Genomic DNA, 16,777 nt, shown 5'->3' with positions numbered 1-16,777 from the left:
GAAGCATTTAAACAGATGATGTAAAAACCAGAATGTTTTTAAAATACTATTCTGTAGATGAATATGCCATACATTTCTATTCAACATCGACCCCCCGGGCCATTACTTTGTAGAAAATCCTTTTTGCTGCAGGTGCTCGAGAACTCCACATGTTTGGGGGTACGCTTCTACCAGCTTTGCACATCTAGAGACAAACTTTTTACATTCCATGAAACCTTAAGTTCAATCAGACTGGTTGGACAGTGTCTTTAAACAACCCTTGTAAAGTCTGACTTGATTCTCATTTAGATTCAAGTCTGGACCATCATAGCCCATGGAGATGCGTTGCTCTGAACCCTTCCATCGTTGCTCTGGTGGTATGTTTGGAGACAGAAGTGATCTGTGATCTTCAGAAGCTTCTGACTGGTTTGTCATCCATCTCCCCATCAACTCTAACCAGCACACGCCACGGTAGGGATTGTGTTTTAAGGGGAAAGTTTTAGTTCTTCACCACACGTAGCAATTTGCACAAACAGGACTTCATATGACTTCCCTAAATGACATTCTTCTTGCACTTCTCCGAAAAAAAAAGCCCAGATTGGTGAAATCACAACTAATTATTCGGTCAGCCGACTTTCCCACTGGAGCCATGTGTCTCTGCAACTCCCCCAGAGCTAGAGGACTTCGTGTCTGCTTCCCAAATGCAAGCCTCCCGTTGAGATTTTTACGTCACAACAAGGAAATCCGTGCATCCCTTTCCTTCCTCTTCACAATTTATGCAGAACGTTTCAACGTACCGGATAAAATCCCAAATAAAATGCATTGAAGTTTATGGTTACAATATGACCAAAGCTACACTCTGGACACTTTTGCAAGTCGCTGTATTATTCACCTTGTTTGAGCACGCAGAGCGCCAGAGGAACGTGGCCTTTCAGAGCGTCCTCAAGACCCACCACAGCGCAGTCAGCCACCGCGGAGTGCAGCAGCACCGACTGGAAAACACAGACACATCCGTGCAATCAGGGCAGAATATCGGGTAGACCGTTGCTTCGAATCCTCTGCAATGGTTCTCCCACCTCCTCCAATGCTCCAGCAGACAGCCTGTGACCTGCCACATTGATGACATCATCAGACCGGGACATGATGTAAAGAAAGCCTTCCTCGTCCAAAAAGCCAGCATCCATTGTGTCATAGTATCCCTGGAAGGGCGGGATTGCACAAGAGGAAATCCGAGGAGCCATTTCCAGTCTAATCACATTATTAAGACTTCTATACTTTAAAAAGGGACATCTTGCAGACCTAAATGCTGCAAATATATCAAGTAATTCTGCAATATCAAGTGTAAACACTAGAGGTCTACCTTTTTCTACAAAAAAAAGGTCAGTAAAACTGACAGCATGAGGATCATCACAATGTGGAAATAACTTTATGAAATGTAGTGTTTTTAAAGCAAACTATTTACTGGGAACTTGGAGAAGTAGAGTTCCTTGAACAGATCCTTGTTTTGCCACAGGGACAGCGCAGCTCCAGGTGGCAAAGGCAGTCTGAGGAGGAAAAAATGCAGAATTAGATTAGCTTTAAAAATCTAATCACTGGGACAAGTGAGAGACTTGATGTCTAGCTGCCTCTAATGAGTTTTAAGGCAATTTTATGATTAAAAAATGTGTTTTGAACCAAACAGCCACAAAGACTTTGATATAATTGTGTTTCTTCATTTGTAATTCTATGCAACTCTTCCATACGCAGGGAAGCTCTGCTGGAAATGTCCCGACCCACAGTCACGGGCACCCAAACAAATAAAAAAGCACAGAAAGGAAAGGTCAGGAAGTCATTGTTTACCGAGACTACAAGTAATCCCCCGTCTTAGCCAGTTTCCTCCTTGTCCTGAACCCTAAATCCGACCGCGCAGAGAAAAGCTTCATACCACTGACAGGGTTCTACCCAAGGGAAAATCTAACTTTTATCTTATGTTCTCATCCCTCATTTTGAATCAAAAGGTATTTGTAACACTGGTTGTTCATTAACTAGTCAGGATAAATGTGCTGAAGTAGCAGTGTATGACTAAAGTAGGAGGCAATACGTTTTGGATCAGGATGCATTCAGAATCTCCTAGTTACTACAGCTTTCTTGCACATTTCCATTAAAACACGTTTTCCTAGGCAGCGTTTTTAAAAGTGCAGATCCAGCTTGTGAATGAAATAGAACAAACGGCCCAGAACGTCTCCTAAAGACCAGGAAGAACAGCAACACAGCTGTTCCCGTCCGTCTTAAGAGCTCAAACTCTGTCACTCGATGCACTGCATATTGGAAATCCCCCCTCAGCAGCATTCGGTCATTACCAGCATTTTTTTTAAAAGTGCAGGGGAGTGGAGTGGAGGGTGATAACAGATAGGGAGCAGACTGGCACCGGGAGCGGTACAAAAGGGCTCAGCTACTTTCAGTGAAGTCAACTTGGTAATTCTGTTTCATAAAAAGCATTTCCATCACCAGAAAGACCAGCGTGTGGAGTCTGACATATTCTGCCGTCTAACAGAGTCCATATGTGTAAACATGTTATATAGTGTGCATGTGTAAGTTTTCAACTAAAACCTAAAGAAGCTGCTCAAACGTCAGCTTGGCTTACCTGACCACAATATTTCCCAGAGTCTTTGGCTTCACTTCTTGCATGTCATCATCGATCACAGTTACTTAAAGAAAGAAAAAGATTTTCAGTTCGTCTTCAGTGGCTATGAGCAGAATGACAAATTGAACATGTCAGACGTTAAGATAACATAATTGAAACACTTGATTACACGTTATCTTAAGCTTTGACCGTCTGCGTCAACGGTTGCAGTCCTTTTGAGGCCAATTTTGTAAAGTATAAAACACACTCTGGGTTCTGTTGCACTTTTGGATTTAAGGACATTTAAATTATAGCGGAAATTGTATGAAACACAGAACTGGATGGGTGGGATAGAATAAGGAATAATGTCTGGAAACTGGAAAATTTTCTGATGCTCGTCTCATCCTTGATCAAATGTGGACAATAATATCCAAACCTTACTAAGATTCCGTATGAAATGTTTGACCAGAAAAGGTTTTGCTGCACATTATATCCATTTTCACTTACCATTGTAACCTGGGACTGGTTTTCCAGCCTGGCCTGCAGGTGGCGCCAGTGAGTTACCCAGACCGATGCAAGAGGAAGTGATGGCTGAACCGGTTTCTGAAAAGAAATAAAAAAAATAAAAAAAATACAGGTTCATTAAAACATCTCACACCTAAAAGGGAGATCACTTTAAATGTGAATTTCAGAAACGGTTTTCTAGTTTTAATGTCCTGCTGGAATGCGTTAAACCCCTTAAACGGCAAGCTGATCCAGGGAAAACGTCTGATGGCATGTCGCTTCTATGGCCAGCGTTAACCTACATAACAAAACTATGACAGCTCCTGTGGGCTCTCCCCAGCTCCACCACAGAACTATGCTCCAGTTACAGCAGAGACTCGGCTGGCAGGCCTGCTCGCCCACCCAGCAAAGGAATAACAGAATCAATCCAGCTCAGCATGGGAGATTACATCAGATACAGCAGCTGAGTGTGCCAGCGTTGGCATCCGTCTTTGGTGTTAAAAGCAAAAACCCCCGATCTGTGAACAGACTTTCCTCCTGCCGCCTCAGTGTCTATGAATGGAGTTTACAGCATATACGCAAGAATAAGCATCATATTTGTGTTTTTTTATGCATTTATTTTCTAGACCAAATAATCCCACCATATTTGAGCTCCTGTTTGCACAAAATACAAAGTTAAGCTTGATTATTCCAGCCTTATCCGGTGTTTAAACATCAGACATGAACAAGATTGTGTCGATTTAATGCGTGCATGATCCCTCTGGTACAGAAAGCATCTGTGGCGAAAATACAATGCTACTGTTTATCATGGGGCCCATGAAGTTTATATAAACAGCAAATCATTCTGCTACATGTATTCTACTACCAATAAATATAAAATAGCCATGCTGGATTGTTCTCTGAAAGGGCAAGGGCTAATGGAAAGCATCTCAAACTGCTGGATCACTATGCAAAGGTCAGCCCAGTCAATAGAGCAATAATGTGCAAAATATGAGCCCCCAAAACTTAAATTAAACATCGAAAGGAAAGCATAGGGAACACAGGGCTTTCATTTGTTTCTGCTTTTTCTGTCACGGTTAAATGCTTCATGCAAGATAATTTATGTCAGATAAAAATACAAAATGCACTGCGTTCAATTATAAAGGATAATAGTCTAAAACCAACATCGCCTTATGTAACAAATAGAGATCCAAGGCAAATAACACTGCAAACCAAAGAGAATACAAAGGTCCATATAATTTTAATAAACACTTTAATCGCATCTCAGCAAATGAAAAAAAAAAACAGAAGAACTCTATAGGTGGACACATACATTTCCACAGCAAATCTGAGGGAACGTCGGTATAACTGGGAAACTAGAGAACAAATTATTTAAAAACAGCGGAAACAAAATCTCAGAGTTAGTTGGAAGAGGCGCATTGAATACAGATTGAAGATGTGGGATTAGATGACAAAGAACATTTTGGGAATCGGATATTTAACTTAGAAGCCATAACACCAAACGCTTTACTTTTTCTATTTTACAAATGTGGAAAAAGGTAATAATCCCTCCCGCCAGCCAGAAATCAAATGCAATCTAATTGTTCAAGATGTCTCAGCTTCACCACAGCAGGTTCACCGGACACACGCAGAGGGCTGCTTCCAGGTGAGACCAGGTGAGTTCATTAGTGATGACAAGATGGAGGAATCTAGTCTTCAGCGCAGCGTGAATACCATGATCTTTTACTCGATATGCTTGTAACATCTAGAAATATGTCAGCAGGTCTTAAAGCTTAGCAAGAACACTCAGATCCCCTCATAAGGTATGAGGCTTACGGAGACATTTAGCCGGGCAGAGAGACGCCCCAATCAGACTTCGGATATCGGCTGGGGACCCTGATTACAATATTTTTTTTTATAGATTCACCTCAATTCCTATGCAGTCGGAAAAAAACAACAGAATATTTCAGTATTTCAGTATTTATAAGTATGGAAATTAAGTCAGTTTTATTTATTTATGCCTTCCTAAATTTATTCCTTCACAAGGTGCAATCAAAGAGCTACATGACGGAATAAGACAAGGTCGCCCACTTAACCCTGAAAGCAGGTGAATCACCACCTTTTTTTTAAAAATAAAAAAGAATAAAAGCCTACGGTGAAGAGAAGTCTCCAAGGGACAGCGTTAAGGCAAAAAATACTAGATAATAGAATGGGTGTTCATCCTGTGGTGCTGAATGTACATTTCTGTCATCTTTTTCAGCTGGAGCCACTTTACCTCCTCCTCTCAATATTATACACCCGACAGAGGCACCTGAGCAGGATAAAGGTAAAATAATGCTGGCCCACACATCCTGCCTAATGCTACATGTATTGCCTGTCTTATTGAATTCTGAACCCTACTGCCACCATTGTTGCCATTTTAGGTTTCCTGGATTAAATATTGTAATTGATTTATTTCCCATCACTACGGTGGCATCAGGCAAACCGAGCAGCGGCATGCGCTGCAGTTTTCTGGATCTCATGCTGCAGAGCATAGAAGCAGGTCATAAAAGAGATGCTAAACAGATGAGGGGAAATTAAAGTGTATTCATGACATAAGAAATGTTATAATGTAAGAAAGGCGGAAGAGTGATGGACCATCTAAGCATCACAGCATGGGCTGCTTCATGTGCTCAGGCATCAGCTGGTTGTGAACGTTACAGTCTTCCAGCACAGCATCACAGAAACAACGCTTTTCAAGATGAAGATATTGGACCATTTCATGCACTTCAAAACTCACTGCAGCTGCTTAAATGTCACATTTATAGATTTTTTTGAATTTTAATTTCTATTTTCTATAAACTTCCCTTGTTTAATATATGATGTCAAGTTAATACAATAGACATTTTTATCAACTTCACCCATTTACAATAAATTGCATGAAAATGATCAAATATTGGGCAAACGTAAGAAACGTTAGAACATTACGTTTTTGTTACAACCTAAAACATTTCCTGTTCAGAAACGTCAGCTATTGCTACATTTAAACATATTGAGAAGGGTTCAGTTTGTCACAAGAGTCAGGTTTGTGAGTCAGGTTTCCACTACTATTTGTGGAAATTTTCCCCTAGCTCAACCCTGTATTGGTCCAGATTTAAGAAAATGTCTCCCAGAGCTCTGTTTGACAAATGCAACCTGCCTGAAGGCAACTCAGGCAGGTTGCGTTTGTGTCCATTGAGCCACCCGTGCGTCCTTCCAGTTGATCAATGAAAAAATGATGCAAGAAGTAGTTTTGCACAAACTCCTCAGGAAGGCCAGCTCAGTTCTACGATGCCCCTTGGATGCAGTGCAGGTGGTGGGTGACAGAAGGACTGTTGGGTAAGTCCCCACCTTCCCTGCATGAACCAGGACTGAAGAGCTTTTTTAGACACAGACATCTACATCCTAGCTGCATCCACTGTTATTTGCATTTTTTTCACCCCTTTTCTGTAAATTTCATGAACAAATATACATGCACATTTAGTAGACTTTTTTTTTTAATGATCCTACTTTCACATGTCTTTGTAGTACGCCATCTTTAATAACTGTACAGTATTTGTTACTATGTTGTAAATTTACTCCTATATTGTCTTATTTTTTATCTTATACATATATTTTTTATTTGTGAGAATTTTCCATTTCACTTTTACTTTGTTACACCTGAATTTCCCCCACTAAAAAGGTACAATGAAGGGCATTTCTATTTATTTTCAATCTTACATTATTTCTTCCGATAAACAGAAAATAAATCTGCATTGAAACAAGCGTCTTTGGAAAATATACGGAAGGATTTCAGAATAGAGGTCCAGTTGTCCATTTTTTTTTCTTGTTTGTTTTTTTTGTTTTTTTGGATTATACAGAAAGTGGTATTTGAGTTTGATTAAAAAAATGAACCTGTTACAATAAAAATGTAGTTATCTCCACCTTATTTTATGTTAACATCCTTTTCACCCCGACAGTTTTCTCTCTTTTTTTACATTTCCTACTCAAATTTAAGTATCAATATTAGGCGTCATTGTTCTGACTCCATAATGTTGGAGATGAGGACTTAAGCCCTGCTGAAAGCTCTATCAAACTACCTTTTCTGCTTGACACTGAAGCAGTAAAAAAAGTTACCCCCTCAATATAGTAGATTAATAAAACAGCCATAATTAACCCATTTCTATTTGTTAATTAAATTATGCAAACATTTTTATGTCAATATTTCAGGTTTTTAAATACAAATCTAGGTGTTCACTATGAAATAATAGCAGATATTTCTTCTGTGGTCAGGCTTTAAACATGGAACGTGCAGCACACAGGCAAACAGCTGCATGGACGAATGGACAGATACTGACAGATGGACTCGAAGGGCAGACATGTTGATGGGTTGAGGAATGGATGGATAAACTGATGGCTGGATATATGGTTGACAGATGGATGGATGGATGAATGATAGATGAATACAACTTTTAGACAACCTTAAAGAAGAAATCGTAAAGTGCAAACATCTCTACATGCTCATATTTATCCAGATATAAAAACATCAAAATGATGTTTACACTTTTGCAGACGCAACGAAACTTTGCAATTAAAACATTCAGATCTGATGATTTCCTCAGAACATCTGATCATAAAGGCAAATAAAATCATGGTCAACAACGCCTGTCCAGCTTTGCTAAAAATTCTGCACACTTCATGTGTTACATGAGTCCTCATTGTACTGTATGGTCCTCTTAAAAGACACAACAGCAACATGCTGGGTATCAGTCTGGTTCAGGGAAAGCATTGCTCAACTAAGAAGGATCGTTAGCATTAAGAAACTGCTGCAGGAAAACATTTACCCAGAATTATGTATTGCAATTTCTTTTGGAAAACCACTCCAGTAAATGAGCATGACCTTGAAGGTTTAACGTTAGGATCTTTTTTAAAGTTCAACTGAATTGCATGTTGAATAGAGCTTGATATAATTACTGAACATCAGTGAGAGTGCTTAATTCTCTGTCTGTTAAAATCATAACTTACTAACAGATTCAAGGCCAGTCAATAAAACCTACATTACGGACAATTCAATGTGGACATTACATTTTAAGATGAAGGCAGCCAGAATAAACTGGCTGTGCAGCTTGTTGGGATCAAATTATACACAAAGTAAAGACTTTTCAATAAATCTGTATTTATATTACAAAAGCATTAGAAATAAACGCCCCAACGAGGAGGCTGAGAACAGAATTCCAACACTTTACAAAGAGGATTACGCTGAATCTGTATTGAGTTAGCACTTTAAGACAGTTGTTAAACGAGGGAAGAAACGAAGGATTTAAAAATGCTGCCTCCTCTCTATGAAAACTTCAATTAGCTGCATTATGGTTGAGCCGTTTTCACACATTCCTTGGCTTGAGTCAAAACTTTCCTTACTCTCCTCTAGCTTTGCAGCCTTTCATCCTGTACACAAACAAATCAATCTTCCTTTGGCCTGTTGAAGATTACTTTGGCCAGTGCAAAGGCTTCTGTGTGTGATGAATGAGTGGCGAGAAGTAGAGAATGTTGGATGACACTTGGGGATTGCAGAAAAGGCAACACAGTGGCATGTTTTGATGCAGAGAAAGTCACTTTGAACAGCGGATCCTATTGTGAGGAGCTTGAAAGCGAAAAGCTGCAGAAAAAAAAAAAATGTACTCTGACGGGAGGAAAAACAATTCTGATCTGATGCGTCTTCCTTAAATCCAGACTTGTTCCACAGAAGATTTTTTAAAAAAGGCTTAAACAACCTAACCCCTCTTTCTATACGGCTTGCGTGCAACATTTCTAAACTGATTGCATCAGAGTGGTATTTATCTTGCTATATACAGCTTTCCCACACTTCAGACTTGACACATTCAAAAGATGTGTTCACACAGCAATGTTACAGCAAGTTTATTTGGAACTATTATGATGGTCTTGAATGAAATAATGCCAGTGAAAAAGTAATGTTAAGTGTTTAAATTTACAGAAATCTAAAGGGAAATGTTACAGAGGAGGGTTACATACGAGTGCACCCTTTTGATTAATTCGAAAAGAAAATTTTGCTTTTAGTTATCCCCCCCCCCACGTATTTCACAAAGACAAGCTACATCGTTCCTGAGAAGTGTTTATATCCCTTAAACCTGTTCATTAACTTGTTACGTTGTGAGGATGAGAAAAAAGCTATAAACAGGGCAATCCTGGAAGAAAACCTGTTAAGAGGCTGCAAAGAACTTGAGACTGGTGCAGGGGGGCTCAAAAAATATTCATGCATGGTTTCAGGTATTCAGTGGTAAAAAATAAATAAAACCATGGCTTTTTAGAAGCCTGGGGCTTTTGAAATTCTGTGTAGTGTTTCCATTTACATTTACTCAGCTAATTTCACTTTCCTGGGTCTTTGGTCCCCCAAGCGACCCAGTACTTTGCTCTGCTTTATTGGGGCTTATTGAGGGGCAGAGTTGCGTGCAGCAAGAAAAACTGTCTGCCACAAGGGCAAGTAAGGAACAGTAAAGAGTTGGCAAGTTTATAAACCTATCAATTTTATAACCTTAATTTATCACAAACAATTGTTTTAAAATCTTTTTAGGCTAGAAAGTACACTTCCGAACTTTAATTGGTATAGTCGGTTCATCAGGATTAAGGATTATCAAGACTAGTCATGATCGGCAGAGCGCCACTGATGGGCTGGTCTAACCGGGAAGGCTGCAGGGGGAAATCCCTGTGGTATTTCAGCTGAAAAGTCAGTAGAGTTTACTAAGCTAGGGAGAATATCTGCACATAACAGACATCAAATGTGAAAATCTTGGCTGGATGTTTTTGCCGTTTTAAGATAATCCTCAACTGTTTTGCCACAATTCTGTAATTAGACTGATATTTCAGTACTAATGATCAAAAGGAGCCCTTTCAATTTTGTTGTCTACAGAAAACACAATTCTCTAAGACTGACTCTTCATCAGCGAAGCTGAATCTGCACAGCGTGTATATCCTATAAAGATACATTTTCTCCCATTAAAAATCTGCGGTAATGTACTGAAAAATCCCCCTGGTTATTCTTGCTATGGATGAGATAAAACCCCACTCAAAGCACAAAGTTTGGATCAAACAGATGAGTCTGTCTGGACCCCCGCTCCGTACCACTGCAGTCGCCGCACATGCTGAGAGAAGCTGTGCTTTATGTTAATTTATTTATACCAACAGGTGTGGAATAGAATAAGGTCCGGCGGATCCATGCGGGCAGAATAGGGTTTGATCAATGTAAAAGTGGCTAAGGGGGTGTAACGCCATCTGCAAAAGTTGTCCATCCTGCTTTACCCGGAGTCCGGAGGAGTGGCAGGAGGATACGGATGCAGCTTCTCAGGCTGCCTTTGTTTATTTGACCTATGCCGTGTTTGGGCGCCACTCACTGGACCGGAGTGGTACTACAGTTTTCCTCACAACTTCACCACACCGCATTAACCTATTTTGCATAAATGGCCCCTAGGAAATGGAAACACGAAAACTCCTAAAGCGCCGGACTTTGGTTTACACCAGGAAAAACAAAGCCTGGGACTTTAAATCCTGGGGCTTGTAATGGAAGAGGAACTAATGATGGTTTATGTTACGTTTGTCTATTACATAAAATCCACTAAAATTCACTTAAGTTTGGGGTTGAGATTCCAGGTGAGCGATTATCTTTGGCAAGATAGTTAAATGGCTTTCCATTTTATACACAGCAAATTATAAGCAATTCAATGAAAACTTTTTTCAATTGAACATTTTAAAAGAGCTGATTAGTTTGTGTTGACATGTTCATGTGTTAATTCAGACCATCACTTTAGGTTCTCAGGTTGGAATGTCAGCAGGGAAAGCAACTTTTATCTCCAAGAGAACCAAACGAGAGTGAACAGCAACAGCCCCAACAGAAAAGGCTCAGAGGTTTCTCTTTGTACATCATACATATGCACAGCAGTGCTTGAGGCCGTCTGTGTGATGTGTGGTTGCTGGGGTAACTTGGTGAGTAGCTTGGAGAGAGGTGACCCAAGATCATTGTAAAAAGATGTGGTGTGTGCACAGTGCACATTTCTTTTTTTATCTACTGTATATACCAATTCAAAACTTTCTGAACAGATCATATTCCACCCTCATTCAGAAGACGTGTGCTTTTTCATTGATCAAAGTTAGTTCATTGAGCAAAGCAACATAAAAGTGTATCCAATGGCACCGTCCAAGGACAGGCCAGTAACACAGGTGACCGTAAAAAAGTGAGAAAACACATGACAAGTTCATGTCATGACTGTACTCTCAGATCCAGGTTTATTAAAACACATTTAGCCTTTCACTAATGAAAAACGGCAACTAGTGCAATGCAGTAAAAATGTTTGTCATGTGACTTGAGCTGAAATACTCTTAATCAATTTACAGACCTCAGCTTGAGTCAAGAAAAAATACATTTGCAATTAAACATTTCAAAATGAGACTATCAGAAACACTATAAATTGTCATAAACGTGTACATCCAAAGGCACAGACAACTTTCCCAATTGATGTTGTGGATAACTTTGAAGCTAAAGCCAAGCTCCTTACCATCCTTATATCTACAGCAGAGTGCAATTGCTCTAGTTCAAAAAGACATGACTTGTTCATCTTAGAAAACCTCCATTTTCACAGCAACGCCAACATTAAAAACTACTGAAATCAAAAATGATTCTAAGTGTAGCCAGTTTCCACATTGCAAAAATTATAATAGATAATTAGAAACCAAAACTTTTGGACCTAATCTTCACTTCTGTGCAGCAGCAAGCTGTGCTGCACCTTAGATGTAAACACGAACAAGTTCTCCGTTTTCTGTCGTCTCTTTTTCCCTTTAGTATGTAAATGCAGACCCACGCAACACACATGTAATCCAGTAAACCTATATCTCAAACCTCGAGACATTATGTTGTTTCATCCAAAATATTTAAAGTCAATATAAATTTCAATCATCAAAATCAAAGTTCATTTAAAGGGCACTTTTCAACAATCCAGTTGGTGCTCGAAGTGCTTTAGATGTCTGATAATAGAAGTTCAAACAAAAAGGGAAAAAGATGATAAAATACATGGTATCACGATTAAGAAACTGTAAAGAGATATATCAAGGTTTAAAAAGAGATAACTGGAATTCTCTTCAGTCCAGTACTTAATAGAGCATGAAAACAAAAACAGGACTTATGTATTCCACTTTAGGAAGATTTAAAATGCCAAGTTAGGATTCTTCCATACTTATACATTTACAAGAAATATTTGGGCTTTTACCCAGCCATCCACTTTATTAAAAAGGTAAAGATAACATGACTATAGAGATATTTCAGAACCCCAACCTCTTATGTAGATGGGCTACATAAGAGATAAAATTTAAAACAATGGAGCAGAGGTGACGTCACACTGTGTGTGAGAGTCCTCGCTACAAAACTGACCAGACAAAACAAGAATTAAGATGGAGGTTGGAAGCTCAAAGCGCAGTAACTGTTGTGATTTGTTCAGCCTTCCTGTTCCCTGCAGAAGCACAAATATCAAGCAGTCATCTAAATTAACATCAGCAATGCCTCTCTAATGCCCTAATGTAAAAAAATATATATACAACGTTGCTACTGAGTTAGGTTGTAATATCTATCAGCCACTATAAGAAGATGGGCTTTTACCCAGCAGTCCACTGCCAATATGAATACAAACATAAGTTTGTAACAGACTAATTGAATCAATTTTACTTAAGTTGTGGACATCATAGATCCAAGGCAGAAAGCCCGGTCATGAAACTGGGGGGAAAAAAAGTAGTTTTTTTCCAATGAGATCTTGATTCAAGGGTCAATTATTACAAAAAAATAAAAGGAAAACTTTATTTTATCACTAATCAATTTACTGCTCGTTTATGCTATCATCCCTTTTAATTTTGTGAAACAGCATCTCTTGATAAATCCTTTATTTCCTTTAATTGCATTGTCTTTTCATACAGGCTGAAAAATCTGCCCTTGGTAGACCTTCTGAGATGGGCCAATGTGTGCACGCCTGTGCCAGCTCAGTTCCTGGCACAGCTAGAGAGAGAAACCCTGATCAAGATAGCTGCTCTGAGAAGGTCAGGTTGACTTAAGATAAAGCATAAAAGAAACAAAGTCGTGGAGGAAAAGTCAGAGAAAGAACACGTGCCTAAAACGTCACAAGAGCATCTGTCACCCCTTTCATGCAAGCAGCCCAAACCTGCCGACTGGAAATACACATTTGTTGCCAGGCAACAGTCGTGACATCAGCAACCTTCATCCTCAGCCCTCTCCACCCCCCCTTTCCGATGGCTCTTGGTTCTTAAAATAGCGCGCAGATTATCATCAAGATTCAAAACGACAGACACATTCTCATATGCTCAGAAAGGCAGGTGAGCCAAGCTGCCGCTGGCATCAGGTGGGTCACAAACAAACATGTGAGGGGGGTCTCTGGGTTGGCGGGAGGTGGCTAGAGGTGTTTCCTTTGCGACAACCATGGTGGTGTGTGTGTGTGGCGGGGGGGGGGGTATATAAACACAATTAGACTCGTATAAGGAGGATAGAATGAAGAAACGGGAGAGAATGGGTAAAAGATAAGCGCCATCTCAACTGATGAATCAGGATGAATCAGCATGAGATGTCAGAGACCGAGCCACGACTGAGGCCACCGCTCAATCACTTCTGCTCTCTATGGAAAAACTGATCCTCACCACTCCAGCCAGGGATATAAAACTGAAGACTCGGTCAGCTTGTTAAATACTTCCAGTGGGTCGTTAGTTTAGCGTTGTCAGAATGATGACAAAGGATAATTAATCCTGTATATCAAAAGGACGATAAAACCCTCGTCTAGAGGAGACATTCGTGCGGTGACCTCCTGTTTTCACAGCGTCATGGCCAAGCCTCCGTTTATGGCACCGCTGTAGCAAACTGGAGGTGTCGTGTCAGCTGACCTTTCATTCTTCAAACCAAAGCCGTCCACATACCTGAACAGATCACTCCATACGGAAACCAGTCCTGGCTCTTCCGTGACGGCTAGCCCATCATCCATGACTCACTAATACTGTCAGGTAGATGGAGCCCATTGGCATGAATGAAGCGAAACTGACTACCTTTTCACAGCTGTGTGTGTGTGTGTGTGTGTGTGTGTGTGTGTGTTGCAGAGCTGATACAGTGTCCAGAAGGGGGAAGGATCAGCTACTGAATCAGATAAGGCATAAGAGAACTGATGCAGCAAAACATTTCACTTCATAATTCATTCTATTGTAATCAATCAAGAAATTTAAAATGATGAGAAGTCTGAGGAAGGGCTTATCTGACAAAACAAACAACTAACCCCCAAATCGACTTTTTCCCTCCCTAATAAACTGTGCACATGGATGTCTTAGTGCAGTCCACATATTCCAGTCATTTTGACAGTTTGGTTAAATCCTGCTGTGTCCAAAACATTTTGTATGACACCCGCCTCATATTAAATGAATGTACTGCATTTGAGTTTTGAATCAGTATTGCCATCCAATCAAAAGATACAATGGCGTCACCCAGAAAAACCAACGTCAGTAGCTCTGCTGCTATAAAATGTGGCTCCGTCTTGGACATGTCTTTGCAGACAGTTGGAGTTGGAATAGTGCGCTTTGTGTTCTATCGATTCGCAGGTTAGCAACTTATTAGCTTAGTATTCAGTTAGTGTATTTAGCATTTATTTACCTTGTTCTAGTAGCCAAGGCCACGCATGTTCCCTTGTCTGCTGGACGCTGCCTCCTCTCGGCACAGTTTTCAAATAATAGATGTGGGTGGAGTAAGACTGGTATGGGGGTTAAAATGTCTTAAAGGCCAACACAAAGCTTTTTAAACCAGGGGTTATAACTCAGACTATTATGTTTAAATTATGTTGTGTGCCATTTCCTTTGCTCACTCTTTGAATGATTGGTTGTAAAGCAAATGTCGGTTTTTAAGTCCATTTGTTGTCTCCTGTATATTTTTAAATTAAATTTTTTATATAAAGACTTCAGGAGGAACATTGGATTGAATTTTATATGTCATTTAGAGATTAAAAAAAACCATCTAAGCATCTAAAAAAGAAATGGAAATGCAATGTTGATATCAGTCAAAGAAAAGACTGAAAAGTCCAAAACTGTCAAAACTAGAGAACAATAACAGCTTGATATATCACTCTAAATATTTAATCACATTTTGAACAACTGAAATAAAGAAAGTGATGCTAAAATATTTTATTTTGCATTAGCATTAGCAATAAAGGAACATTTTCAATAGTCGTGCCATGTTCTTTTGCATGGAAGGTTGGGCTCACCTTATATGTTGGATATTTGTTGTAAAATTATATTGAATCCACACAGATTTAAAAGTATATCGTAACACATGTCATAAATTGATCACATTATTTATAAAGGAAATAATGCTTTTTGGAGCAATAAACTGCAAGTCATGTCAATGAGCCTTATATGGAATTACTAGAAATTATTGGTTGTTAAAAGAGGTATGATATTTCCACCTGATGCAGGCTTGGTACAAAATGCTCCAGTACCGATACCTGACCGTTTCATGTTAAGATGAAACAGTCGGTTATAAAAAAATAAAAAAAAATATAAAGAAAGTACGGAAAAGAAAAGAAAAAGTGAAATGTTTATTTCTTCATACTTCTAAAGCATCTTAGTCACCAGTAACTGAAGCACTATCCATAAATCCATTTCACAAATCACGGCCTCAACACCACCTACAATTCCCCATTTACGCTTGTCCACCATATAAAAACTTTCTGCTGGAATTGTTATGTAGTCATAAAATGAATAAGAAGCACTCCAACGAGGCTCGATTTTTAGATTAAAGATATCTCAAAAAAATAAACATACTTTTTATTAAGCACACATTTCTGTGATACACTTTTTTTAATCAGCCTGAGTTAATTGTCTAATTTTAAATGTCATGTTTTCATTAGCTGTGTGGGGGGAAAAAAATCAATAATGAAAAAATGCTTTGACAGCATCCGTCTGTGTGCAATTAATCTAAATAATTTCTCACTTAATGAAATGAGCAACTGAAATAAATGAACTTCTCAATAATTCTAATGATAATTTATTGAATATGACTATGTTGAATCTACTCTTGTGATTCAGAAGAGTACTTTTGTCAACATTGATGTTGTGACTCTACCAATTGTAAGCCATCCACCTGACTGTTCACACATAATTTAAGACACATAAAAATAAATAAATAAATAAAAATCAGTCGTCTGGTGTAGATTCAAATGCTCATCACCATGGTGCTAGACAACAAATAAACCAGGAATACAGTCCCTCAGTGTGTAAAACATTGTGTTCCTTTATTATTATTTATAGGACATCTAAACTAAAAGCCTTCAACCCCTGAAACCAGTAAATTATTCTCCAATTGCAATAAACAAAACAATACTCAACCAGTGGTAAAGAGACTGATAAGATAACAGTACTATGGTATGGTTTGGAAAAACGGGCCGGGTTCAATCCAATATGCAAGGCAACTCTGAAGGTGCCATTAGAGCAGATCATGATTAAAAACCTGCACAGAAAGCATACCATTTTTTAAAAGCGATTCAAATAATGCTGAATGTTTGAATAGAGGTTATTTCACAGATAATAGCTGCTTTACTACCTCCCGTATCTGAAGTCAAGCAGAGTCTGACACAGAAAAGACAGAAAGGCAAGCAGCCCGTTCGAGCATGACCAAAGTGG

General features: G+C 39.1%; 1 protein-coding gene across 1 annotated transcript in view; it reads right to left on the bottom strand.

The window, feature by feature from the left end:
- Positions 1-16,777, bottom strand: part of acss3 (acyl-CoA synthetase short chain family member 3) — a 41,961-nt gene that overhangs the window by 1,170 nt on the left and 24,014 nt on the right. The window contains exons 10-14 of the mRNA XM_036149194.1: positions 3,089-3,184; positions 2,603-2,666; positions 1,442-1,523; positions 1,056-1,178; positions 872-971 (exon numbers count right to left, since the gene is read on the bottom strand). Coding sequence (XP_036005087.1) covers positions 872-971; positions 1,056-1,178; positions 1,442-1,523; positions 2,603-2,666; positions 3,089-3,184 — 465 coding nt within the window. The remainder of the gene's footprint in view (positions 1-871; positions 972-1,055; positions 1,179-1,441; positions 1,524-2,602; positions 2,667-3,088; positions 3,185-16,777) is intronic.

This window comes from Fundulus heteroclitus, chromosome 17 (assembly GCF_011125445.2).
Source record: "Fundulus heteroclitus isolate FHET01 chromosome 17, MU-UCD_Fhet_4.1, whole genome shotgun sequence".
In the NCBI taxonomy this organism is placed as follows: Eukaryota; Metazoa; Chordata; class Actinopteri; order Cyprinodontiformes; family Fundulidae; genus Fundulus; species Fundulus heteroclitus.
Note: the sequence above shows the minus strand (reverse complement) of the source record. Positions and strands in the feature narration are given on the sequence as shown.